This window comes from Harpia harpyja, chromosome 6, assembly GCF_026419915.1.
Source record: "Harpia harpyja isolate bHarHar1 chromosome 6, bHarHar1 primary haplotype, whole genome shotgun sequence".
Classification (NCBI taxonomy): Eukaryota; Metazoa; Chordata; class Aves; order Accipitriformes; family Accipitridae; genus Harpia; species Harpia harpyja.
In genome coordinates, this window is record NC_068945.1 from 11,327,303 (window position 1) to 11,354,420 (window position 27,118).

Sequence of the window (27,118 nt, forward strand, 5' to 3'; positions counted from 1 at the left end):
CATCCATCTACTCCTTTTGCAACATCTAACAATGTGAGTTTTAGTTTCCATTCTTATTGAGTCATTAGTCTCTCTGTGGATACTGGAAATAAAGGCAATCACGTATGGCTAATTGTGGCAGATATCGGATGACAGAATCTGTATACCCCAGTGGGGACTCAAAGGCAGGGAGAGCAACGGAGGGCTTCAGATTACGAACCCGTCAGTGGGAATCAACAGGGCATTTCAAAACGAGAGATTACATTTTCACTGATGAAGAGTATCTTTGCCACAGGAAAACAATCAGGTGTTAGCTGTAATAAATACAGCGTGCACTTCATTTACAAAATGAAAATTCAATTTTGACAACCAGGGATAAAAAAGTACTTCCTGTTGATCTCACAGTACACTACTAAAGCCATGCCTGACTTCAAATTCTCTAATGAAATAACAAAGAAATGTTTATCGCTATACAAACAAACAAGAAAAATTCCTTGGCTTTGTCTTCACCAAGATAACACTGTGTACCAAATTCTGCTGGGAGCAACAAACTGAGCATTGTGTCAGGTTCTTTGATCTCCCCTGAAAACTACTGCTTTTAGTATACAAAGCCTGAAAGATGAGTGATAGGGAGGATAGAAAAAGAAGAAAAGAAGGAACATTGTACTTTTCTGACCTTCTACTGTCTGATGACCAGATGACAGAGGGTTTGCAGGGAACACTATGGTTACATGTAATGTAGGGGAATGTCTCAAATAAGAAGAGTTCCTCCTTGAAAGAGACTGTAATGGCTGCACATTCACTCATGCCATTTAAAGGTGGGTTTGGACCAGTTCTTCATGACAAACATCACGAATGTTTCTTCCTGACTGAAGAAACAGTCATCACTGAGCTAAACTGTATTTGAACAGAGTTTGGAAGGCACAATCCTTCTAGGCTAGCAGCTACACTAGATTCAGCTCCACTCATGCTAGCATGGGTGAGAGTCCATTCTGAGTACTGTATCATAAAACCTTTCTCAAAGCGCATCTAGCCTACCTGACTCTTTCAAATGGCACTAGAAATTAAGAGGCACGTCCAATTTCTATTCAACGGGTTGCACTGATAGCGAAAAATCACCGTTAAGATGTGAAGAAAGACAACTTTAAATTTCTTCCAGCATATACGCACCCTTAGAGATCAAGTCTGGAATATTTGAAGGAGCCTCCAGAGCTAGTAATTTCAACCTCTCCCACCGACTGGCTGCCAAACTCTCCCTTTAATTCCAGACTAAATAATGTGTAGCAAAACAAAATAGGTGAACTTGGTCAATACTTTCATTTTAATGTTCTCCTTTGCACAGAAACAAGAGGCCTTTGAGGTTTTCAAATTTTCCACAACCTAAACTCATCTTAAGATATTTATGAAGTCAGTCACATTTGCACAAAGCCCACCTTTTTATAAGGAAACTGTCATTGTGATAAATCGTATTTTAATCAGAATACTTCAGCCCACCACATGCAGAGATACAGCCCAAAGCTGGTCCTGAAATGAAAGTAAACGATCCTCCCAACTTACTGGAGCACTGATGCATTATTTTAGCACTAGCTTGAATGACCGCAAAAACAAATAGAATTAGACTCAGACCTCTATTTCCTCATTGCTAGCTAGCTCAATTTTTGTTTTTCCTTTTTTCCCCCCTATTTCTTCCATATGTGTGTTCATATGTGTTGGGCTATTCTAAGCACTTTATCAATACTGACGTTACTCCTCAAAATTCATTTCAAAGGGATGACTTTTATGGCTCCCATGATTCTTAAGCCGCCTACAGTATTTGTAACTCACAGAATCAGAAACTAACACACAGACAGTGTAGCTTTTCATACGAAGGCACAATAGGAATGAATGTATTAACCTCTGTGGTGCATGGAATGTGTCAGCTTACACACTGGCAGCTATTTCTGTGAAACTCAGCTAACTTCCGCTGGCTGTGTTAAAATAAAAAAAAAAAAAAAAAAAATCTTCCCCAGAACTATGTCCCACGCTCTCGTATGCTGGCCAAACAACTGAAATATCTGATGTTGCAGAGAGTCTTCTTCATACTGATGCTGGCCAAACCGAGTTTGAGAATGCATTTTACACGTACTGTTTATAAATGCTGAGCTTTTCCAAGCAGGTATAAAGCTCTGCTGTTCCATGTGACTTGGCAAATAATAATGAGCGTGGAGACAAATTAGCAATGGAGAGTATGGGAGGTTTTTTTGTTTCTACAAAAGAGTGTCAATCCAGATTTTGCAGTACTAGAGATAATTTGGATCTTGACTTCATTTTAGTTCCAAATTTGACCTGGCTTCATCCTACCAGCAAAGCATACATGGCAGGTAACAAAATTCAAACTGCGGAGATGGACACCACATTTGCTTACTTCCAATGACTGGACAAGGGTTGCGGGGATCAGGAATACCTGAGGAACACCTGCAATGCTATCATTAAGACCCATGGACACCCTAATACCTCCAAAATTTAGAATGATATTGGGAGTTCTGAATCAGATACATCTGGCTACCAGGCCAACTCTTTAACATAGCTCAAAAAAAAAAATTCTTTAGTATCTTTCCACCTGTTTTCTAATTTACTATGTTAAATTAGTATAAACGCTAACTATCTGAGCTACAGCAGTGCCTAAAAAGTGCTGGGTACCATAAAACACTGTAGGAGGGGCCAATCATTGCTCTGAAGAGCTTACAGCCTAGAAGGACATAATCACGTTAAGCGACTTTTAAGCAGTTTAAAAGTGCTTGTCAGGACAGAGCTTTTCTGCCCGGCAATGCGCTTCCTTTTGCTGGTTTACACCTAGCCAGCCTTTACAGCCTGCATCAGAACTATCTCATGGAAAAGACAAGCAAACATACTGCTCTGCAGAAATTTGAAGTACAAACCTAAAAGTAGTTAACTTGACAATAAAGACACAAAAATGTAACAAGAAGTTCCCTCGAGGTAAAAGAAAAATGTATGTGATTTGACTATTATTTTGCTTCAGATGCAAACTTTATGCGAAGAGAACAGACCAAAACCCCTGTTAATTGCATTGTGTTCAAATGGAAGAGAAAACTGGTTTTCGTATTTACTTAACCTTTGCCTCTTCTGCATTGTTTTCGGACTTACCTGCAGTTGGAGTGGGCCTAAGCCTGGTGTTGCTGCGGCAGCAGCTGCCATGGTAGTTGGGATCAGCTGAACAGGGTAAGGGTCACCTAAGTAAGAGAATAATAGAGGCGTCAGCACCTTTTATCTACTCTCCACCTGCAAATTAAAGTCCTGCATTCACTCTTTCCAAAAGCCTTCTTTTGTGTGCCTTGTTGAGGCCTAATGAAAAGCTCTATTGTGCAGCCTTTTACTAACACTCTTTTCACAATTCTGGCTGAGAGAGGAATGTGAATAAAAGGCACAAGCAATTAAGGCGGAAACCTCATCCTTTTTCATGATGTATTTAGGGAAATGGAAAAAAAAAGTGCACATTGATCAGAAGGCTGCACTTCAAAAAAAAAAAAAAAAAAGGAAAGAAAGAAGATGGGGGTGGAGGAGAAGAAAAGGAAAACAGTACAACCTTGATAAGATCACGGTGTTAGAAGGGGACAAATTTACAAGCTTGTCCAGAATATGAAGTTAACCAAATTCGGCTCCCTGTTAGTAAACTGAGCCTCTCACAGATCAGAAATGGCACTCCCTTGACTACTGTGTTTTCTTTTAGGTGAGGGGAAAAAAAAAAAAATCTTGCTTTAGTTTCAGAGTTTGATCCTACAGCAGGAAAAAGCATGTGAGGTTAAGTGAATCAGACACAAGCCTCCAAAATCCCTGCGCCAACTCCACTTCATGACTTGTGATTCCATTTTTCTTCTGAGGGAAAACTACTTTAGTTTTAGTAAGAACTGCATTGTGCTGCATGAGATAAAGGGACCCAGTAAAGGTTTAAGAAAAAGTTGCAGGCATTTATAAAGGAAAATTACCTGAGATGGCAAAAATCAAGATGGAGACAGGCATGTTTTAATGTTATGGAGTGCTCACTTTTGGTCACTCCCTACATATCTGATTTGTTAAAATAAACTTCGTACTAGCCCATCAACAAAACTATTAAGAAAACTGGTTAAAAAAAAAAAAGTTACACGCATTATATTGCTTCTCCAAATGATAAAATGTTTAAGCACTTTCCACTCAAATAAGGATCACCAGGGCATTTCTGTATGTCCCTACGTTCTGGTAGAGTGCATGATTTCTGTAGCATTAGAACAGCCACTTGAAATGAGACTATGGAAAAGGCAGAACACTTTATCAGGAAAATCTACCTAAATGTTCCTGTACATTTCATTAGAGAGGTAGATTAAAAGTTTTCTTCCTTTATTGTGCTTTTTTGAGTGAACTGGGGAGAAAAAAGATAAATTGAGAAGGCAATGCAAGCTGTTCTGTACAATCATTATTAGTTATTATTAAAGTTCATAATGGTATCAAGCCTAAGTTACAGGAAACAGAAAACAAAGGGAAAGAAACTTATCTCATGTTTTTGAAATGTCAGAAATAAGCTGTGTTGGTGTATACACATTCAGGAAAACTGCTAATGTTTATTTTTCCCTTTTATAATGCAACCTTCTTTACAGAGATCTTTTCATTCAAGCATTTTGATCTCCTGTTAAGAATTAAATACCATAACTTCTAGAAATGGAGGGCCAGAAAAAAACTGGGCTGGCAAAGCATCTTAACTGATATTTAACTTCAATAAGCACGCCTGCTTATGTTTAAGAACATCTTGAATAATGCTTTGCTGACTGAAGCCTCACAGTCTTTCAAGGCTGGCCAGCCAAGCAATGGGAATCCAAAGGTCCAGCCAGGCATCCCCATTCACAAATGGGGATTTGCACCAGCACCAGGCCACAACTTCTCCATTTATTTATTTATCGTCAAGGGGCAACAGATTTCCTGACTTGCTTGGGTTTCTCTCCCCAGGGGATGCCATTGTTTCACATTTTCCAATTTTACTTTGCTTTAACTGAGGCATCCACTTTCCATTTCATATCACAGACTGAATTAAAAATTTCTCTGACTTGAAATTTTCTGGAGAGTTATCTTGTGACCCAAGCAGTGGGCCTTAAACATGTGAGGACACGGAGAAGAAAGACTGTGGTCAAAGACTCAGGGTCAATGATGTTTAGCTGCTTCCACACCACTAGCAGCTCAAAGGCTAATCCCAGTATCATTCTGAAAGACTCTTCTCTACAAGAGGACTTTTTTTTCAAGAACCAGCCATGAAACAATATAAAATTATTAATTTCTCAACTGCAAAGAAAAGAACAAGGGAAAAGTTTCTCACTAGAATGTTGATTTTGCAGCCTATTAAAATCTTTAGTTACGAATTATTTGTATTAAAATGTACCTATTAAAAGATTAACTTCCATGCACTATCCCACATTCCTCTCTTCTCCACATACACGTATAAGCCTCAGCCCATCTTCCCACAACCTCATGCTAATTGATATATCCCACTATTCTCACCTTCCTAAACAGCCAGGCAGATTCTCATTACCCTCATCTGTTGTGGTAATTCCTATCCTTTACAGTTCATTTGGTAGATATATCAAGGAGATGCTTGCGAGAGAAGACATGGACATGCACACCCCATGGCCTTGTGCATGGTCACAACCACTGGCTTTGGTGGTGTAGGTAACGCCTCTGGGACTCTTTAGGAGACGATGCTGGAAAGCAACTACTATACCAGAACATGCTAACACCGTTTTTCAGAACTCTAAGGAAAAAGCTCAAATTCATCCTAAAACCAGATTACAGCTGTGCAGAGCTGGGCTCTCCTGTCTACCAGGTTGATTTTTTGTTAGTTCATTCTTCAAAGGGTTTTACATTTTTCCAGGGCTCCAAAATATTTTTAACAAACAAAAACAACAAACAAAACTGAAAGGCTTCTGTAACCCAGCATGAATCTTTGGATCATTATGCTTTGGTAATACCTTCTGCTATCGTGTGCTTAATGTAGGGGTTTAGCAATTCTTTTTATGAAGAAAAGCACACCCTGCCTGTGCTGTGACTCTTTCACAGGTGCTACTCATACACTGTACATCGACATTACTGCCCCCACGGTACAGACACAGTAGCAGCGAAGAAGTTGGAGGAAGGTACAGTAACGAGCAGAGACACCATCAGGGTTAGTGGTCCACGGTGTTTGCCCTGGTACAAAAGTCTAGCAAAAGATCGCCTCTGTCTGGAGGAGCTTACTGTCCACAGGAGGCAAACCACAAAAGAGCAAGGAATATGCTCAAATGCCATGGATGCCCTGGGTCACTCAACAGGCCAGTGGAAGAGCCAAGATTAAAACCCAGAGACAACTCTTCAGACAGTGCCTTTCGCAGGGAAGGATCCAGGCCCTGTATCAGCGAGGAGGCCAAGCACTTACGTACTCATATCACATGGTGCAGGAGCAACTGCCACCCCTCCAAAATACTAACAAAGGCCTCAAGTCTCCTCTAGTAAACATGTACCTGCTCATTCTTTGCTGTTACTCTGGAATATGATACATCTTTCTACTGTCCTTAAATTTATTCCCATATCAGAGTGAAGGTTCTGCCTGAGCAGTTTTAGTTAATTCTGAAGTCTGGGAAATGCATGTCTTAACTCTTTCATTACTTCTTCAGTAAATATCTTGGGTTTAGATGTAAAAAGTCGCTACATTTTTTTTCCCAAGCTCTGGGAACATTTCAGGAACGTGAGGCAAGATATACAGCTATTAGAAACAGGTATTTCCCAAGCCATTCACAAGTTTGCTTCACTGAAAACACCAATAGATTCTCAAACAACTATATTACATTTCAATTTACAAAGTTCACTATTAATCTACTAATGCATGCAGGCAGAAGTGTACCTCCCTGCATCTTTCAGCTACCAAAAGAAACATTTTGTGCAGTCCTTTCATGTTCCAAACTGTCTCTCATTATGTGTGGACTTTTCTTATAAACAAAGCATCAGAGAGAAGTTCTGTTGTTGTTGCTTTTCTTTAGTACACTGTATGATAAAATCTGGAGCAGGTCACAGGCTGGGATTTTTATTGTGAGAACAAGGCAAAAATTATTTCATTAGCTGACATATTCTTCTCTAATATATAATTATTTCCCAGCTACTTGGTGACATCACTTTGAAGAACAGAATTATTCAAGACTGACTACATGAAAAGAGCACAGGAGGACGTATGTACTGGTGATACAGCACCTAAAGAAGTGAATGGGATATGTCAGCCTGAGGGAGCTCATGGGGGTATATTAGAGGTGTTGGTGCACACTGTGAGCAAAGGAGAACGCCAGTGGCTCAGGGAAGAAAGAAGGCAAGGCTGAACCCTCAATTCCGTGCCAATTCTTTATTTCTCTATGCTTCTTTTGGTCCGTCTTCCACAAACATACCCAGAACCTCTTTCCTGATAATTTATGCGCTGCAACTTCTTTCAATTTCAAATCACACCTTTATCCTTGCCCAAAATAATCTTCCAAGATCTGCTTACAAGAGGATTTTTCATGAAGTACCTCCACTTTTAAACTACTCTTTCTATGAACTCTCCCTATCATCCTCCACTGAGAACACTTTTCTGCGAAAGTAAGTTGTGGTACAGAGCCAAGTGGACATCCTGTCCCAAAACACAAAATAACAACCCTATGCTTAGGAATCTGATTTTCAACTGACTAGCTACCAAGCTCATGGATATTAAATGCTTGTATGCTTGTGGAAATACAACACTGGCTCTTAAACTATTTGTATGTTTTGCAAAATTTTATCAAAGGAGTTTAGTAAGTTAAAAAACATTTAGAATTTTTTTTAAAAGAGAAAAGAAAGCATAGGAGCTAACATTATGCGTGTTGCACAATTCACCTCAACTCCTAAGATGTTTTTTGTATTCCTTCTTCTGTCAGTCATCTCATTTATTCTCCTTCATGGTGTAATCCCCCCTAGTGTCTTGTCTTGTCTTCTGACAGGCTGCAAGCTCTTCAGAGCAGGCACAATTGTCTTACTTGCTATATAAATCAAGTTACATGCTAATGTTAAATTATAATGTTTTGACAGGATTTTTAAGTTGAACCTGATTATATGAAACAATAGAACACTGATTTTTTTTCCCTGAAATTTTCTTCTTTAAAAAAAAATGATACCAGAAGTGGAGAAGTAGGCGGTTTATTTCCCATGATTTTTTTTAAACTTATTGTTTTCCTCCTACCTGTCTTTCAGGGACAGCAAGTGAAAAAAGTTGGGAGGTCAAGGAAGAAGAAGAAAAAAAGAAAACAGTGTAAAGAATATAAAGAGTAGGAAACAAAAACAAGTTCTTAAATTATAATTTCCAAAACAGTATGCTAAACTGAATTCCATGAAAAATACCAGAATAAACATTTCCTTATAGTAGATTCTGTTGAATGAAAAGGAATTCTACGTTATCTTTCCCCATTTTTGACAAGCTCTAGAAAAAGCCACAGTAATTTTACACTCAATTTATCACTTAAGTATATTTATAATGAATAATCACAGCTGATGGCTAAACTGACAGGTAAGCCACTGCATCTCTCTTCTCTCCACTCACTCATTCTCACCCTCATCACCATTTTCCTTTCAGTTTTTTGGTGTGATGGTGGACATGTAGTAAAAGTAACAGGAGGCTGTGAAAGAGATGAGCAGTGTTCCCTGACTTCTGGCTGTAGGCATTAGGGATTTAGATAAATAAGAGAAAGAGTATGAAGATGATACCACCAGTGGCTTCCAAAAGAAATCCAAACTGGCTCCCTGACTTTCTTTGAGGATAGTTCTGGAGAGCATTGACCGGGTGCTGCCTCCGAGGGATTTTGTATTTTAGAGGAACAATTCAGTCTACAGAAGGGGTGGCTTTGGAGGGACCCATAAGAAGCCTTCCAGTTCCTATGTATTTCCACAAAGGTTTGTACACACTACCATGAATTTTAAAATCGTGACTTTTATTTGGTTGCCCAACTATGGCTAATACTGCCATAACAACAGACATCTTTTATGGCCTAGAAACAGAACTGAAACTATCAGCCTGTTTTCACAGGACCCTATTATTTTGCTTGTCTGTTTTGTTTTTATTAGCATTATTGTGAGAAGCCACGCATAGATCAGGGGCTATAGGATTCTTTCAGTTAGAAACAGTCTTTAGTTGTGGTGTTATTTTTTGCAGTCTTGATGCCTTCCCTTGCATTTGCAGCATTACAGAACTGACACATTCTCATGTATGCTAAAAGGCAACGTTGTTACCAAAAATTCCTCCTTCTTGCTGTTTCTATCCACAATGCTATTACTCTTTTCTTATCCTGGGGGGAACATGAGGGTTTAGTCATATGCTCATTCTTTTCCAAGGCATAAACAGTAGCCCTGAAAGATGACTAGCATCTTTATAAAGAAGCTACAGTATGTGGTCCTCACAACACATGGTTCCTATTTTTGTCATTCTGATAAAAGCACAGCAATGTCAATATTTTTTTCTTGTGATTTGATGATTGTCAGTGACCTGTATGTCAGCTGATAAAGCTGACACAGTTAAATCAGAAATTAGCGCTCAGTCTCTTTAGAAGCCAGACACATGGACACTGAACACAAGAAAAATTATAAGACAGTCCACATGATACTCCATTAAACAATGAAACATGTGACTGACTAAAAAACAGAGATACATCAGCAAATTTCCCTGAGGAAGTTTATGGTATTTAACTCCTAAACATTAATTTTATTGTACTGTATGAGGAACCAATTAACTGAGAGTTTCATTTTTATCGGACATCGGAATTATTGTTCAGAATATAGATGAACAGTAAATTCAGCATATTTTGATTTTATTAGGCTTGGCTTGTTCATCTCACACAATTTTGCTGATTTTAAAAGGTAATTAGATATTTCATCAATAACTTTGTGTGCGTTACTTTATTTAGAACACTTCCAGCAGCAACGAGCTAATATGTAAGACACATACAATGCACCTATTGTATATTCAGATTTTTCCCCCCTAATTGGATATGGTTGAAATAGTGATTAAAGTGCTTTCAGAAAACCTCGTGTTGATGACATCTGACTGGGAACACAATATGATTTGTTACAACAAGTTATCCACAGGGGAGATGAGGAATGGGCAAAGAAAAACAATTCTCGTTTCTAAAATTTGGCATACTTCCATAAAAATAACATAGGTATCAGCAAATAAAAGGCTACCTAGAAGCTTTCCTGAGAATTTGCGAATAACCTGGAAAATGTATTTAGGGTAAAACCCACTTCCAGAAATATAGACTTAGTAACTATTGTTGCCTGAGAAAGAAAACAAATCCTAAAAACCTCCATATAATTCAATTTCTTGCACACCTCAGTTTAGAAAACGAAGTATGTTGTTCTTCATCCTCCAAAGAAGAAACTGTCTGGAACTCAACAGTTTCAATTGTATTGAAAAACCTCAGGACCGATACAACATACCACACCTCCCTAAGTGGCTAGTTGACATTTCACTTCCTTTTTAACGTGAGCATCAAACGCTTACAGAAGAGATGGAGCGCAGTTTCCAAAATGAATCTTACTTAGCACCATTAACTGCGGAGGACCCATCTTCTTTACAAAGTTTGGGCTATTCTGTGTCTTTTAGTGGAAAGCTAATTGTAAACAGTGCTGCAAATGTAAAGCCACAGAAGAAGCGCGAGGAAGCATTCTGTCCTGGTGCATTCTGCTACTTACATTTGTTGTTCTCAGCCCAACTCCTTCTGCCTTTTCTGTAAATAGCTCCCCAGAAGCAGCCCCTTTTGCTTTCCCAAAATCTTTATTTCATTCCCTGTCCCAGGAGAGGCAATCATGCCTTAATATTCCACATACAAATCTATACATATGTGCATTAATAAAAAGATCACACTACCTACGACTGAAGAGCAGCCGCCTCTGAGGCAGAACTATGCAGTTTTTAAAGGGCACAATACAAAACTTCTTCTCTTCTATCACTTACACTGTTTTTATACTTTCAAAGCACTTCACAAATATTAATTAGCTCTAAATAAATTCTAATTATTTCTAAGAGTGGCCCTAGCAGATCTGTATCATCTGGTGTGAAATCTGACTTCAGTGAAGTCAACAGCAACAGCTCCTCAGACCTCAGCAGAGCTGACATTTCACTCGCCATTACTAAAATGCTGGGAGTCATGTATGTTATCTAGCAAGTATCACAAGTGGAGCTGAACTAGTAATAGCAGTAGTAACAAATGACAGAGTTAAGGAATACTGGCTGAGAATAAAGGGAGAAGGGTTAAATGACCTGAGCCAATCTGCATAGCCTAAATGTGGGAGAAGCTTCACCACAGTTTGGGAAATGCAGTAATCTCGCTCTGTTTGGTTTCAGCATCAGCTGAAATGGAAGACTCTCACCTGCTGCTAAAACCAATTCATATACTCAGGATACTGGGGTTAACTCCCAACATCTGCTCCTGCCACAGGTCACTAACTTAGTTAACACCCCACTTTGAAACATCAACTCTTTATTAAAAGAGCTTTGCATTATACATCTATATAAATACCACATATTATGTATATAATAAAATACATATGAAGAGGCTTGCATAAAAATCAAAATACTTAAACTCCAAATAGCACACAGTGAATAGATAACCAGGTATGTAGCAAATAAGTAGGTATCCAGCATTTTTCTTGCTAATCGTGGACAATAGAGTCCATCACATACTGCCAACTTATTTTTCTCATATGGAAAAAATGCTTTGGTTGTAAATAATAATATTAAATACTTTACACACCATGCAGTTATATCTAGCTATGGAGGTTAAAAATCAACGGGACCCATAGATTATGAGGGTTTTTTTCTCAAACAGAAATGTAATCCTAATAGAAGTTCCTTCCTTTTTCTCTGCCAACTTTACCACCACACAATATGCCATAGAGAAAAAAGGGGAAGTGTCAACTTGTGTAAATTGTCCCTTATGTAATGCAAACCATCTGTTTAAAAAACAAAACAAAATGAAAACCCAAGCCACTCCCAAGCATGATCTGCTACGGAGAAAAGGAAAGAAAAGGAAATTTACTACATCAAATTGGAAGCCAAAGACCATGACCTGCCATGTAACCATGGAGAAAATATTTACCCCCTCCTCCCTGTATTTACCCAATTTTGCAAAATATTTGGAGAAGTGAATAATTTGCACATATTAGAGATTGATACTGTTGTATTCTTTTGAGCATTTCAGCTGTTTAGAATGTTTCCAATCAGGTAGGAACCCAAGCAGAGAAACCTCTTTGTTTTCAATAACAGACAGAATAGCTCTCACACAGTAATGCCACCACAGGGCCAGAAGGTCCCCAAGGTGCCAACCACTGGAACCTGGCAAAGTATAGGGGGATGAAGTATTGGCATACTCTTGCCTTGTTCTTCTACTCTTCTTTAGGTATCTGCCATGAGAGGAATCTAAATGGACCCCTGCTATGAACTGTTACGACTATTTTTGTGTTATCTTCAGTCAAATCCTTGGAAAAGGAAGTATGTGTAGAGAAAACAGTACTCCCCCTTTCCACAGTCTCTCTCTGGATAAGTCATTAGTCCATTGGGAAGCACTGGCTGAGGAACCCTACCACATACACTCTCTGAAGCCACTGGGAGACATACATTTGACCCTCTGTTGCTCTAACACGGACAGGTGAATCAGAAAGCATCGGATAAGTTAGTTTGGTTTCATTATCTAAGCTGAGTGAAAGAAAAATAGCAGTGCAACTAGGTATTCATCATTTTTTCTCTTTCACTGACCTCGAGGCTTGATCAAAATGTCTCTTCCAGCTGCAGCTGTGCTGGCTGAAGAGGCCACCATCTCCAATCAGAGCCCCCTGCCAAAGGTTACCACTGTGACCAAGCTGCTTGTTTAATCACTTCCTGACATGTTCCCATTAAAATGAGCCAGCTCAGTTTAAGCAATTTCAACAGAAAGTCCTTGCTATCGCAGCCTGGACAGAAGCAAGTTAGGGAGTGCTTAACGAAGAAGCCTGGCCAGTATGTCAGAAGTTAGAGGCACAGTGATGAGCAGCTGGAGACAGTGATCTCTGCAGCTACTTGGCCTGCAGACAGAAGGCGGCAAGTAACCCAGTTATCAGGTGTGACCAGTAGCACAACTGATGAGAGACCTGCAGTGCCTTAGATGATATGCTGCTGATTTTGAGACACTCTTCTGGAGATCTGACTTTTCAAAGAGGCAGGGCATATAACTGTGTAAGTCCCTTTGAAGGTGTCCCCAACCAGCTATCCATAATCCAGGTACTCAGCATCATTAGTTAGTTATGAAAATATTGCTTATCACAAAATTCCCTCTTCCTCTCCCCCAAATTTTCAAATCTCCCTTTTATTGAGAAACAGTATATGAAAATTATCATAGTTCTTTGTTATTTGTGACTGGAACTGAATTGTCCCATGGAGATTTTTATCATTCCTATGTGCAGGTTGTTAATGCTAGTAAGTAACAGAATCATCACTAGAGAATTCCTATCAATCAGCCATACAAAATAATTCTGAAAATCTATCAGTCCAGAAAAAAGGGCAGGTTTTCCAAAAGGACAGGGAAGATGTAGAAGTGAGGTTCCATTTTCATAAGGTACATAAGCCAAATTTAAAACATACAACAGCAGTCAGGTAAAGATGCTGGTAGTGGGGTCTTCAGAACTTCATAGGAACGCCTTGCATCCAAAAGCAAACTCGGTGAAAGTTAGGCATTTAATGTGCTGAGAAGCTGAGCAAATTAATCTGCTGTACATTCTCTGTTGCAGTGCTATACTGGTATCCACTTTAGTTCTGTTCAAGCTAGCACAGGTTACTGTACTAAAGTTTACAATACAAACATTTGCTAAATATCCCTCAGACTTAGATCCCAGTGTCTTTGTCACTCTTCAAATGAAGGTTTAGTCTCCCAAATCACTCAGGTGGTTTAGAAAATTTTATCCAAAGCTCTTTGCTTTACAATCTACCACATCTTTGTCAAGAGGACTGATACACAGAAGGGCAAGCAGAAAAGTGGGAGAAATATGTTTTAATGGCCTGTCAAAAACATTACTTGATATGAACATGTTATAGTTTTAAGGCAGCTACGTTTTTCATTGCTACAAGCTTTCTAGGTGTTGCTAAATCCTTACATGCTTTTTTGTTTACACTAAACTGTGAGTGAAAAGAAAAAATCCTTTGGACTACTTATCACTTTTCCTCAGCTTCTCAGTCAAATTCAGTCAAACATGCCAGGGAATCACCAAACACAGAGCTGTCTTTTTCCACTGGCTTCTGCTCAGTCCTAGACCTTGGCATGCTGTTAATTCCAAGCCTTACTGCCAGGAGCAGCAGCAACTTTGCTCTTTTTCCTTTTTGATTTTCAAGGTTACACAAACATGCAATGTCATATATACTTCATGGATGTGAGGAACTATAGGACTGTCTTACAGTTAATGTACATGCAGTAAAAAGAAAGGAAAAAACCAACCTCAACTCTTTCTAGCCAAACCAGACTTCATCAGCATGAAACTAATTTATTCTGCCAGATATATCTAACAGGGTGCTTTCCTAACCTTTTTCAGGCCTACAGTTATGGCAGCATTCATATTCAGTGTGGCTTTCAGTTAAACATTCTGTAACGTGAATCACTACTTCTCCCATCTGAGAGAGACTGAGTGTGAAATCACTGGAAGAAGTGAATGAGCCTAAGCTTTGGCACTGCAGCTGCTGAGGGACGTGAAGTGTTTTGAACAGTAATTTTCAGTAGTGGTCCCAGTCTGTAAAATATTAGGAAAAGGGATTAGTGGCCAAAGAAACTCAAGTTCACATTCAAGTACTGTATCTACAATGTTACAGAAACTGAAAGAAATCTGAAAGTGTGGGCTAAGCCAGTTTAACTAAAGGAATCTTTTTATGTTCTAATTTTATGAAACTGCTGCAGCGGCAAGTGCTGAGTAACTCAAAGCAACTGATGAATTCATGAGTTAGTCAATGATACAGATGGATACACTGACATGGACATAATAAAGCTAAACACCCATGCTAGAAACAGAGAAGGGTAGAAAAGCAAGTCCGAGATAACTCAGTAAAAAACTGATGTCAGAAGAGTTATACAAGCACGAATGCACGAAGACAAGTCTATGAAATTCTTGCTCTAGCTAAGCCTATTCATGGAAATGGAGTTCCTTGATTATTCCTTAACTTGTATTTATTATCACCCTGTTGACAGGAACATGAAATCCTATAGAAGGCTTAAATAAAACTTCCAAAAAAATCTGGGGAGTGTAGAGAACAATACAAATATTTCAAGGATTAAAAAAGTAGATGCTATATTTTTTTAGTGTTAGGCTTTCGTAAATATACTCATAGTTTGTGTTAGTCCATCAAACTGAAAAGTGTATGCTATCTTTGATCTCTGTGCAGAACCCCTGTTGAGATTAACGTGAGTTCTGTGTGAAGAAAGAGACTAGAATAGGCCCTCAGTTCACAAATAGTAAGCAGGCTGCTTCAGGAAAAAAATGTATTTTCTTACAACAGTGTTGAAATTTATTGGGAAATTTCAGTTAGCTTTTCTTCAGGGGTATGTAAGTATGCGTGATCATAAGCATGTTCACCTGTCAAAAAGATCTGTCAGAAAGAAGGTGCACAAATCGACTTCTTGTGTGAAATGTTTTGCTGTTACGTTGAAACACGTACTTCATCTCTGACAATCTTTTCTCATACAATAATGGCTAATCCTGTATTTTACACTCATCTGTGCAAGTTAATGGCTTTGTCCATCGGGCTAGGGAGGTGATACTTTCATAGAGACTGGCACGAAATTGTGCCCTACACCCACTTCCAGCTAAAAAAGTCTACAGGACTTACTGCATCCCGCTTTGTAGCTGAAACCAGGAGGAAGAAGGAATCCTTGCTGTGCAGCTGCTGCTAGGGTTCGTTGGTCTGGAGGGAATACGGGAATCATTAATGGAGGCAGCTGACCCTGGACCTGCTGAACAGGAGAGGGAAAATCAAACGTGGAATTTTTTCGGGGGAAAATGTCTGCTTACACACTTTGTCTTAATTCGGATCTGAGAGGTCAGGTTTGAATATGCTCCTCCATAATGGGGTGTTCCAGTAGCATCAACTATTCAGTCTCATCTTAATTACCAAAGCACTTCATATGAATTACATTAATCCAAAATAAATCGAAAGATTCCACTAACGCATACCTATATCCCAATTAATTATTCCCCCCACAGTCCATAATGCCTCACTTCTCGGACGGCAGGGTGGGTTTTTCTTCTCTTTTATTGCACTGTGTAACCATCTCTCTGTCTCAGACAGTAGCTTTCACTCTGACTGAGCCCAAACACAGATACACACACACAGAAGTACAAATACGTGCGTAAGTAGCATACAGCACAGTCAGTACTATTTTTCTGCCCATATACATGCACTTATTTGTACATGTGAAAAGAGAAAGTCTCTGAAATGGTAAGAAAAAAGGCTGAGACACTTTATTCACAAATAAAACACATCTATGTCTGAAGTGTTAGCTGTTCAACTTTGCACAGCAACTGTACACAACCATGCAAGTCAGGAAATGGAAAATATTATATTGTAAGTGGATACTGCAGGGGACTTAAGACATGCAGAAATTAGTCATCAAAACTGGAAGTTGGCCATGGCGCAATGTCTAATACTATTGCTTTTACCCAGTTCTGTCAGAGTTGTTAATTGCTAGAAATGGACATCATCTTCCTATTTCACACAGATGAGAAACAAAAAGCTTGCTAGATTAAAATGTTAAATGGCTGCTTTTAATTAAAAAACCCTACTGTACTGACCAGATCAGTCAGTAAAAGGAGACTGACTCATTTTCTAAGAGAGGTCATCTAGATTTTTAACGGCACTGTAAAGCTAAGGCATTGGAGGTACAGATACATTATCAAAGACTAAAATTTAGTTTGTGGTCTGTAGCCTTAAGAAACAAGGAGAATTAGAGTGTTGATAGACAACCTTTTTTGGCCAGAGGTGTAAGAAGGTGTTACTCCCTTCGTTACTGCCTGCATAGCAGAACTGGCAAAAGAGAACCTGTGCCAGTTCCTTGGTTGCCACAGTTCAGACTACAGCATCTTGACTTAATTTTATTTTAATTTACTCTCCTGAAGATCCAGGAGAAGTCTCGGTTCACCCAACACTGTTACAAGGCAGAAGAGTGGTATGAAATTTGGGAAGGTAACCTCTTCATTTATGCCAGGACCTGTCAACACCTGTCTGTGTGCTGACTGCATCTTTATAACCTGAAATAATTTTCAAGGATGGAGTTCAGGAGTGCTGTCGACAGAGATTCTTGCACTGGGAGATTAAGGTTGGGACTGAAGCTAGAGCAGACGTAGCTCCACTCACTGAACTAACTCGATCCATTTTTTGTTACTTCAGTATTCTCCTTTCTATTCTGAACTAGAAGACATACGTACTTTTAACTGGATTGCTGGAGAAAAAAAAAAAACGTATAAAATGTAATTTCTTCTCTATCCCCACTCAGCCACCCTAGAAGTGCCCAATATCTGCCTTTTCTTCATGTGTTTATTTTTTGTTTGTTGTTGTTTGGGTTTTTTGTTTGTTTATTTTTTTTAAGACAAAGACAAAGTAACTGTATTCTTTTAGAACAAAAATGAACAGCCGTGTGGAATTTTTGCATAGTACTCTTCTTCGGCAAAAAGCCACAGAACTTTTTTTTAAATGGTTTCCAAGGATGAAAGTGACTTTGCCAAGCAAAGAAGCTTCAAAACAGGACTCAAAAACACTAATAGAAAGACAGATGGTTCTACTAAGAGCTTTGCTGCCAAAAAAAATGTTAAAAAAAAGTGAAAAAAATGGAGTGATGTTATTGAAGCTGACTGCAAAGTTCTCTGATGACTGCAAATACTCTTGTCCCACTGCAAGTGTTAACTCTGCCTCCAGGGCTAATATAACTAAAGCACCACACACACACAAATTGTCATTGCCAAGCCCACAATGTAGCACAAGTCTGCACTTGATTCCAAGTGACTGCCAAATACACGAGCAAAACACCACACTGAAAAATTCCCATTTAGGAAAACATTTACCAGGAAAATGCCCTTTCTTCTTAACTCTGACTGCTGCATTTCATTTTTTCAAATCACTGCTCCTCTTTATCTCTCCAAGGGGCCTTATACCCACTAATTTCAAATGACACAACCCCAGTAGAGGTAAGAACTATAGAGTGATGAGGATGGTTTGCATGGATACAGAAATAACGCAGTCAAAACAATGTGATTTTCATTCCAGGATGGAACGTATGTAGCACCACTCAAACAGCTACACTTCATTTTCTCCCAAATACAAGTAACTGCAAACATTAGTTTATTTTAATCCGATTACCTGACACAATACAATACAAATTACAGACTCTTCATTTTTATGACTCATTTAACTACTACATCTTAACTTTTGTTATGTTTATTATTATTACCTAGAATTGCCAGGATACAACTGTTTCAAGTGGCACAGAATAGAGGCCCTCCTTCTGAGTTTTACACAAAGGGTATTTTCCTCTCTCTTTTTTTTTAAGCTATTACTACGTCAGTTACATCTCTCACAAATGTTTTTTGTTATATAGTTTACATACTTGATGTACCTTCTTGATGGTAACTTCTTGATACTGCATTTCTAATTTGAACATAATGGACTGCAAATCAGAGCTACTTTTCAGGCCGTTCAATTTTTTCTGCTAATGGACATATATATGTCCATAAAAAGAAATACATCTTTAACAATCTCAAAATGCACATAGCTGTCAAGATTCTCCACTTGCCAGTCTCTCTATGTGATTACCTCTTCTTAGTTGTAATTTCCTAAAGGTGAAGATTGTAGTTTAAATCCTCACAAAATTCCCAATGGATTTAATGGGCTAGAATTTCACCTTCTAACTTCTTATCTACTTTATGATGTTAGTCTGGATGATACAGATACAATCTTCCAAGGACCTGTTTTTTCACTACACATACTATTGCCACGATGTCAACTGATCACACAGTTCCCTGATCTTTCTTTTAATTTGAATGCCGTCACCACATATCAGATTTATCGGAAGCATTCTTGTACTGCACGACAAACCGTAGAGGCACGGTATGCACAAAAAAGGCATACAACATACATAAAATAATAAAGAAATGAACCAAATGGCATGAGAGCCATAATATTCTATACAATCAATTTGCTAGTCAAGGAATTCATACTTTCATTCACATATCTCTGACAAGTAATTTGGGGCAAGAGGGAAGCCCATGCTGCAATGAAAAACATAAACCATACCACTTGACATTTAGTTTATGAAAAATAATTCCCCTTAAGGAAGCAGATACACAAGAGCTCAAACAATCCAAGAAAGTAAAGGTTCTCTAATTCATAATGAGGATAGTAAGTCATCTTCTGTAACAGCAAAGTATTTTAGGAGTGGAAGAAATTGCAACCAAGTTTAACCTAGAGCCGAAACCAAAATCAGGGACCCTTCATACTTGCCACTGAAAATCCAGAAAGGAGACTAGCCTTAAAGAACTTATCAATGAAAAAAACAGCATGAGCACAGAACAAGCAACTAATAGTATATCTACTGTCCAAGTGGGAAACTGAGACATCCACAGTTGCCCGTAGAGATTTTAAATTTTGGGAAGTGCCTCACTGTATCTTTATTTGTTTCACTGTCTTTGAAAAATCTGCCCTTAAATGACTTATCCTTATCTAAATAAATTTGTTATTAAACTTGGAACTGATTCAAGTTGTTAAAGCCTGGGCCAGCATCTTCACGAATCTGTGCATGTCCTTTATGACTGGACCATAACAAATCCAACTGCACAAAGACATGCATTCAGTGTAGCCACAGCTAGGTTCCCAGTATTCCCAGCTTCATTATAATTGTAGTATTACTGCCTAAATTCTGGTTTCCTACCTACTTTTAGGAACATATTATGGTTACCACAGCTACCTAAGCACTAAGCAGTATGTTTTTAACAGTTACCCCTACTGTTTGTTACTAGCTCCTGCTGTGACTTATATAAATTTAGATTGCAAACACTTGACAACTATAGTTCTACTCTATTTTCTCTAAAATGTCACGTGCACTTTGGGTCACTATATAAATAGCTACAAAGACAAAATAGTTCAAGGAAGCATTAAGGTTGCAAAGTTAGGCATTCAAGGCTTAGGGAATGCCAGAATCAGGATAGCATGCCTGACCTTATTTTGGTCCTTTATGCCCATGCATCCTGACAGAGTCTTTAATTAAAAGTTCACAATTTCCCCCCTCACGTGACTCTTGCTTAATCTAACAGGCTTATAATATTTCTCAAGTAACATAAACCCATACTTTCAACAAATCTAAGCCCCTAACATAGCAGCTGCTATTAGTTTTATTTATTTTATCTTTATACAATTCCACCAATTTAATTTCTGCAGTTGCTCATTACATGTTTATTAGCATAAACTTTTATGTAAGTTTTCCTCTCTCCAAGGTAAATACCTCAATGCATTTCCCAGCATCCATATATAACACTTTCCACTGAGGGGTGAATACTGCTTTTCCACCCACCTCTAGTTCTTCAGAAGCAATTCTATCCATTTTGGTGAGACTGGTGATGGAGTAACGAACTACTCAGTGTGAATTAGAACGGCTGCTAAAAGCAACACTCCCCTCCTCTACAAACTGACAAAACTCTGAGCAGCACTTTACTCTCGAGCTGTTTAGAAGATGCCCTTCAAGAGCTGTAGGAGCATCTTTACTGAAATGATCTCTTGCATGGCTTCTTCATGTAGAAGCATGGCTAATGTTTACTTTCATTTGAGTTATTCTCAGCTGCCTCAAAGAAGTTCAGATTTTGCATTCCTAGAACAGTGGATGCACATGAATGATTCTATTAACTTCAAACTGTTGTATGAATATCTTCTTGCCTGCAACTTGTTTGTAAGTTAAGCATCTCTTCTACTGTATATGAAAAAAATGTAATGTACATTTAACATGCAATAACATAAATCTGTCCTTCAAAAATGACATATTTAATTGCATCGGTCCCCCTTCCTCCAGAAACACTTGGCTCATGGTGGCACACACTATACTGAAGGACCGGATTCTTTAATTAGCGTATGTGTTGGCCATCTCTTTCTCTCTCCCTCACACCCCCCCACGTCTATCTTAAGGGAAATAAAAATATATGTCCTCATATAACTACAATCTGCTATTTTCCCTTACAGTGACGTTTAAAATAAGAAAAGAAAATGCTGTTCTCCTCATTCTCTTCCCCTACCTAAGTGTGTCCTAAATCTACATGGCAGGGAGCCTTGCCTATCCGGGTAATGCAATGATCACTCTCCTTCTGAGTTTGAGGTGGCTTTTTATGGGGTGCTTCGTGAGTGCTTGAGACACAAAACAGAAGGTGGACGCCAAGAAGCAGAGATGCAGAGGAGGACACTGATGAGACAGACAGCACACCCATTCCACCCCATGTTCTAACCTAACGCTTTGCTTTTACTACTGAGGAGCAGCTCACTCCTCTGCCAGACATACTAGTACAGGGGATCCCGACAAAGGATTTTGTGAAGATTTTTTCTTCCTAATCTCTACCCGAAAATTCTTCTGCAGTGGATGATTTGGGCCCTGAATATTATTCTTCCCCTTGCTGCATAAGAGGCTTATACAATTCATACCAGTACTTGTAAAAATTCACCCTGTCTGAACACCTCAGTTCACTCAATAGTAGCACCTCACTGTTCATAATTGTTTGCAAACAGTGATACTGATCATAGAAAAACATGCTCTTATAGTGGCAATCTTTTAAGAAGAATAAAAAAGGCTATTTAAAGAGACACTTCCACCCCTCCATTACAACTTCTTTAGCAGAGGAGAGCTCTATTTGGAGTGATAGCGTGGAAAAAATTATTAGTTTGATGGAATATGGAAACAATCCTTAACAGGTTGATATGTACGCAGCTTGGCTCATGGAAAACACAAGGAACAAACTTTCAGGAAAACTGAAACACATCTCAGAGAATGACATAAACATTTTTCATTTTAAAAAAGCAAGGCTTTTCAGGCTGGAAACCACCTGTCTTTGCTCAGTCCTGCAAGAGAATTCAGGTGTCACTACCAGAATCCATCTCAAATTCATCTCATCATAAAGTCTGTAAGTACTACTAAATGAACACATGCTTAGCCTTTTTAACTAAAGTGCAGAGAAGTGCCTTAAACTGCCAAATAATACAGACAGTAGCTGCTTCTATGTCAAAAACTTGCTTCCAAAGGCTTCCCTCCTCCAATTCATACTGCAGAACAAAATGCACTGGTGAGAGACAAACACCCCCAGCAGCAATGTGAAGGATGTAAGCCAAAAGGACCTTCTGCATTAAGGAACATCTCTTGGATACTTCCAAAGGAAAAAGCAGTATTACTTATTCATTTATGTAACTAAAATAAAGAACTTTAGAACACTTCTTTTATATTTGATTTGGTATAGAAAAAACATACAGAGGAGAGAAAAGCACTAAGATGACTTTTTCCCATTTGCGATGACATGTAATAAGTATTCATGCTTGTGCCACTTAGCATGTAAGTTATCTACAGGTCAATTCTGCCACAAAGGCATTTGAACAAATAGCCTAACTGAAAAGGAATAGGCTACCTGAAATAAAAAGAACATAAACTGGAATTCATTCCAATATGTAGCTGTCTTAAGTCAAAAGCCTAACAGTTCATGCAGGAATGACTGCTCCAGACTATACACTACCCCAGTGCGTGGGGTTCTCTGGCAAAACCAGGACTTTCAGAGCAAGCTACTGTAATTCAGGTAACAGCTACTCTCAGAAGAGCCCTTTCTAATCCAAGCTCAAGAGCAACACTCAGAATAATTTGCTCTTTCCTTTTTATAGAAGAAAAAGATCCATTGTTTGGTTGATTGAGCCATTTGTTTCATGAAGAGGTTAAAGTTAGCAGAGGATACAAAATTGGCTTTTGAGGTATGATGACCAGTGTTTGGACCAAACTGACTTATTTCACCTTACTTAATATCCACACAAATACTGTGTTTCTCATGCCATAGCTTCAAAGCACCTAGGTGCCTTGTTTAAATGTTAGTATCCTCCCTAGAAGAATAGGCCAGGACTATAGCAGAGACCTGCCACAAACCTGTGGCTGTCAAAACTGCTAATTTATATGGTATGTTGTCCTCTGTTTGCGTTTTTGCTGACTAACAGCAACTTGCTCTTAAATATAACTGTCATGTAGCAAGAGTTAATCTGCAAAGTCACTCCCTTCAAATTGGAAAATCTATGAACTCACATCAATGACTGATGCTACCTCACTGTGTATGATGGAGCACACAGTTCCCAGATGCTTGGTTAATGCTTTTCCCAATGAAGTCTGAACCAGTGCTGATCACTCTAGCAGTAAGCTATAGAGTGAAACATTTGTCAGTGAAGAGAAAACAGGTGTGAGATTTCCTGATGTGTTTTAAAAGACAGCATGTAGAATAATTTCTTGAGCCGCACATGCATACTGTTTTCTACAGTTAGCTGATCTATTACATATTGGTTCAGTTATTCAAATTATAATTAACTATGGAGGGTTTTGTACATGCCATAAAGAATCAGAGACAAAAATAAGTATACTCTCCTTGTCATTGTTAGTATCAGCCTTCCAGAAGTCACCTGTATACTTTTTCCTTTTGATTTTCCACATTCTGTTTAAAGAGACTCAAGTGGCTGGGGTTTGTGCGTGTGTGCTAACCCAGCTCTTTCTTTTCAAAGTCACTTCTTTGGCACACCCAATGCTCACATTTTACCAGATCAAAAGTCTTTGTGCAACATTATTGTGGACTGCTGTCCGAAGAGCTCTGGAAAGAAGGTGTGGTATTAACTACAGCTGCAGAGGAAGCAGGGAAGCGCAAATAGGACAGTTTGTGTCAGCTCTGTGTTAAATGGGAGCCGTTTCTATCTGAGGCTGTTAGAAATAAGAGTGATAGGTGCAACAGTCAGAAGAGGTGTGCAGAATCTAGAGGACTTTTCCTTTAAGAGCACAAAGGTTTTTTAAACATATACAAGGTTGACTCTGCAAATCTTAACATTATTAATCAATGGGTCGACTACAAAAAAAAGTAGGAACAGAAAGCAAGGCTCAGCACTAGTGTGGGATGTGGCGGGGGCGGCACGGAGAAGAGGAAGAGGAATCATCCAAAACTGACTTTTCAAGAACAACTTCTGTGAATGTTGGAAGTCAACAGATTCAGGTAAGGAAATAAATTGTAGTATTACACACCATCACAGGCAGCAGGTCTGGCTCCTTTTTGACAGATAAATTCTGTGAGCTAGGAGAAACGCCCCACATTGCTATCTCTTCAGCCCTTTTGAGGTGCCTTTGGGCTCATCCCGACACCAAAGTACTGTTGTGAATGTTTTCGTGCAAAGGGTGCAAACAGGACCATAAAATGCTTGGCTATAAACCTGCCCAAGATGGTTTTCAGGTTAAGAATGCAGCTTAGGTAAAGAAACATGTTTATTCTAATTGTGGTTCCTACCCCTATGTAGACTGAAGTGATGCAGCTTTCGGGGTGTAAACCTACTCACTAAAGATTTCTTCAGTGCATTTTCCCCAAAAGGATCCGGAAATGTGTGGCAAGAGCAAGGCTGATGCCATTATACTTAAGCAAGGCTGACTGGTATTTTTTGTCATATGAAGTTATTCAGAGGCATCTGTGTTAAGGCCATTTGCTACACCTCCCCCTTTACCCATTGTTGATTTTTCCATAACATATTCAAACACCAGTAACTAATAATTTTGAGGTATAAATTGTAGTAATATTTTTCCTGTCTACTGTTCCAAAAAAAGAATTTTTTAACCTCTGAAACAGGGAGAACAGTTCTAATATGGAAACCACTGTATTTAAGATGGTGTATAGATGAAGGCAAGTGCCATGACCTCATTTTTGACACAATGGTAAAGTCCAAATTCATGAATAGATCAGTATCTAAGGCCTGAACTACTAATAGTGGCCTGCCTTCTTTAAGAGACTCATTATTTTATTAACAACCCTGCGGCACTCCTGGAGAAAAGCTATGAATCAAGAGTAGTACTCAAACACTGCTTGATGAAATAGGGGACCACAAAGTAAGAGAGGATGAAGTATGAAGGAAGTGAGTACGCTGTGGTACTTCAGTGAAAAGTAAAAGGTTTGCAAGGCAAGCCCATCTTTCACCCTGGTCTCCCTTCATCCCCACTCCGGTAGGCATGGTAGGTACCAGTCACGGGAAGCGATAGGTCCCCAAAGCTTTCCTCTGTTCCTGAAGTGATACTCCCCCCTCTAATGCTCTTGCACTGCAGTATCACCACAATCTGGACTTCTATTTCAACTCTTCCACTGCCACTCATTATGAGTCACCCATGACACGTTGCTTGTAACGATTCTATACATAATTACAGTAAAATATTTAAGTCTCATCAACTAATATGAAACAATTCTACTTTCATAACCCTTAATGCAGAAATCTTGCTTACTCAAATTAGTTGACACAGAAGACAAGGAGATAATCAGAATTCTGCCTTATAATAACTACTTCTTGTTTTGGTTTGGGTTTTTTGGTGCCAATTTCCTTAATATGATTTAAGGTAATATTACTATATAGAGAGGAAGGGGTATTCTTTCAAACAAACCCCTAAGGTTTCAGGATGTGTTTTTCACTCAGTATCTCTTTGACAAGTGGAATATCATTAATTAAAACAAACACAACAATTTTAATGTGTAGGCGGTGGGCAAGAAACAGGGGTTATTTAATATCATGTAGTGGGCAGAAATTCAAAACCCATTCAGCTGCTGAATAGTGCAATGGTATAAACAAACATGAAAGTCTTATCAAAGTCATCCACTTAAAATCATACTATGTAAAAAGAGAGAGAAAAAATAGACATAAAGGACTCGTAAAACAAATTCTGCACTAGAAGTCTGTACCTTGCCTTTCTTTCTTTAAATTGAAAGGTTGAGGGACACAGTTAATAAAAACCATATACAATCTAATACAGTACACGGAAAGAAACATTCTTCATGGAGTGATCAGTGTAGACTTTGGCAGAATTGGGTCTGCTCAGAAAACCTTAGCCTTAAATCCACTGGTTAAACCCTTGGAATGCCCCCTCTTTTCCCCAATTTTATTATTATTATTAAATCAGATACATGTTTCAGTATATGTCTGGTCTCCAGTGACATCAATTTCAGAGCACTAGTTGCTACAACAACTCAATGTAATTCTTTCCTGAAGACAATATTATTATTATCATTATTATTTTATATTGAGTTTTATTGCTTTCTACATGATCTTAAAACCCCCTGAACTTAAACATGATGGACAAATGGCCAGGAAAACTAAGACCAAATGTTAGTAGAAACCTCTGTGGAAAACACATTTCTAGTATTGGATAGCCGCTAATTACTGCCCAGGGAAATGCACAATAAAGACCTCTTTTCAATCTTTCAGCTGTTCAGACTTGTTTCTGACTGTCCCTTTTGCCAGGGGAACTGTTCCTCAATAGACTTCAGTTTTACCATCAAAAGTTCAATTTTAAAAGTGAAATGGATTCAAGTTGCAGAAGAAAGACTATTTAAAAAGATACGTAGCCACTCTTCCATTCACATCCTGATGGTTTTTTTTTTCCCTTGTTACCAAAATCCTCATATGAAAATGTTTTTCACAAGTTTTGTTTGGGAACATTTTTTGAATAGGACTGAAGACAGTCTCTCATTTTGTGCCTACGACTTGGTGACAGCAATACAGTTAAAGCACATTTAACTGTAGATACAGTGAGAAAGTTTAGACATCTCATCATCTGATTTCTGTGTACAGCCAGGTAGCCAGCTATCCAAATCCTGCAGCTTGTTACTGCACTGAATAGCTTGTTACTGCACTGAATTGCAGGCACAAAAACTTTGATTGCCCTAAACATTTTGTCTTTTTTTAGTTTGCTGTCTCCTTCAGTTCTTCCTTGCCTTCCTCCACCCCCTTTATTATTAAAAATAAGAGGAAAAACAACAAGAGAAAAAAAAAAAAAGGAAAGACTAAATGTAATTGTTCCTTTGGCGC

The 27,118-nt window shown here is 38.6% G+C and overlaps 1 protein-coding gene across 12 annotated transcripts in view; it reads right to left on the reverse strand.

Annotated features, from left to right (window-relative positions):
* The window catches only part of SOX5 (SRY-box transcription factor 5), a 649,933-nt gene that overhangs the window by 86,420 nt on the left and 536,395 nt on the right, over window positions 1-27,118 (reverse strand). For 7 of the 12 annotated variants that reach the window (XM_052789110.1, XM_052789111.1, XM_052789114.1 and 4 more), the window contains 2 exons: window positions 15,863-15,986; window positions 3,124-3,209 (listed from right to left, as the gene is read on the reverse strand). In XM_052789110.1, the coding sequence (XP_052645070.1) occupies window positions 3,124-3,209; window positions 15,863-15,986 (210 nt within the window). The remainder of the gene's footprint in view (window positions 1-3,123; window positions 3,210-15,862; window positions 15,987-27,118) is intronic. The other 5 variants (XM_052789117.1, XM_052789115.1, XM_052789113.1 and 2 more) reach the window with 1 other exon arrangement.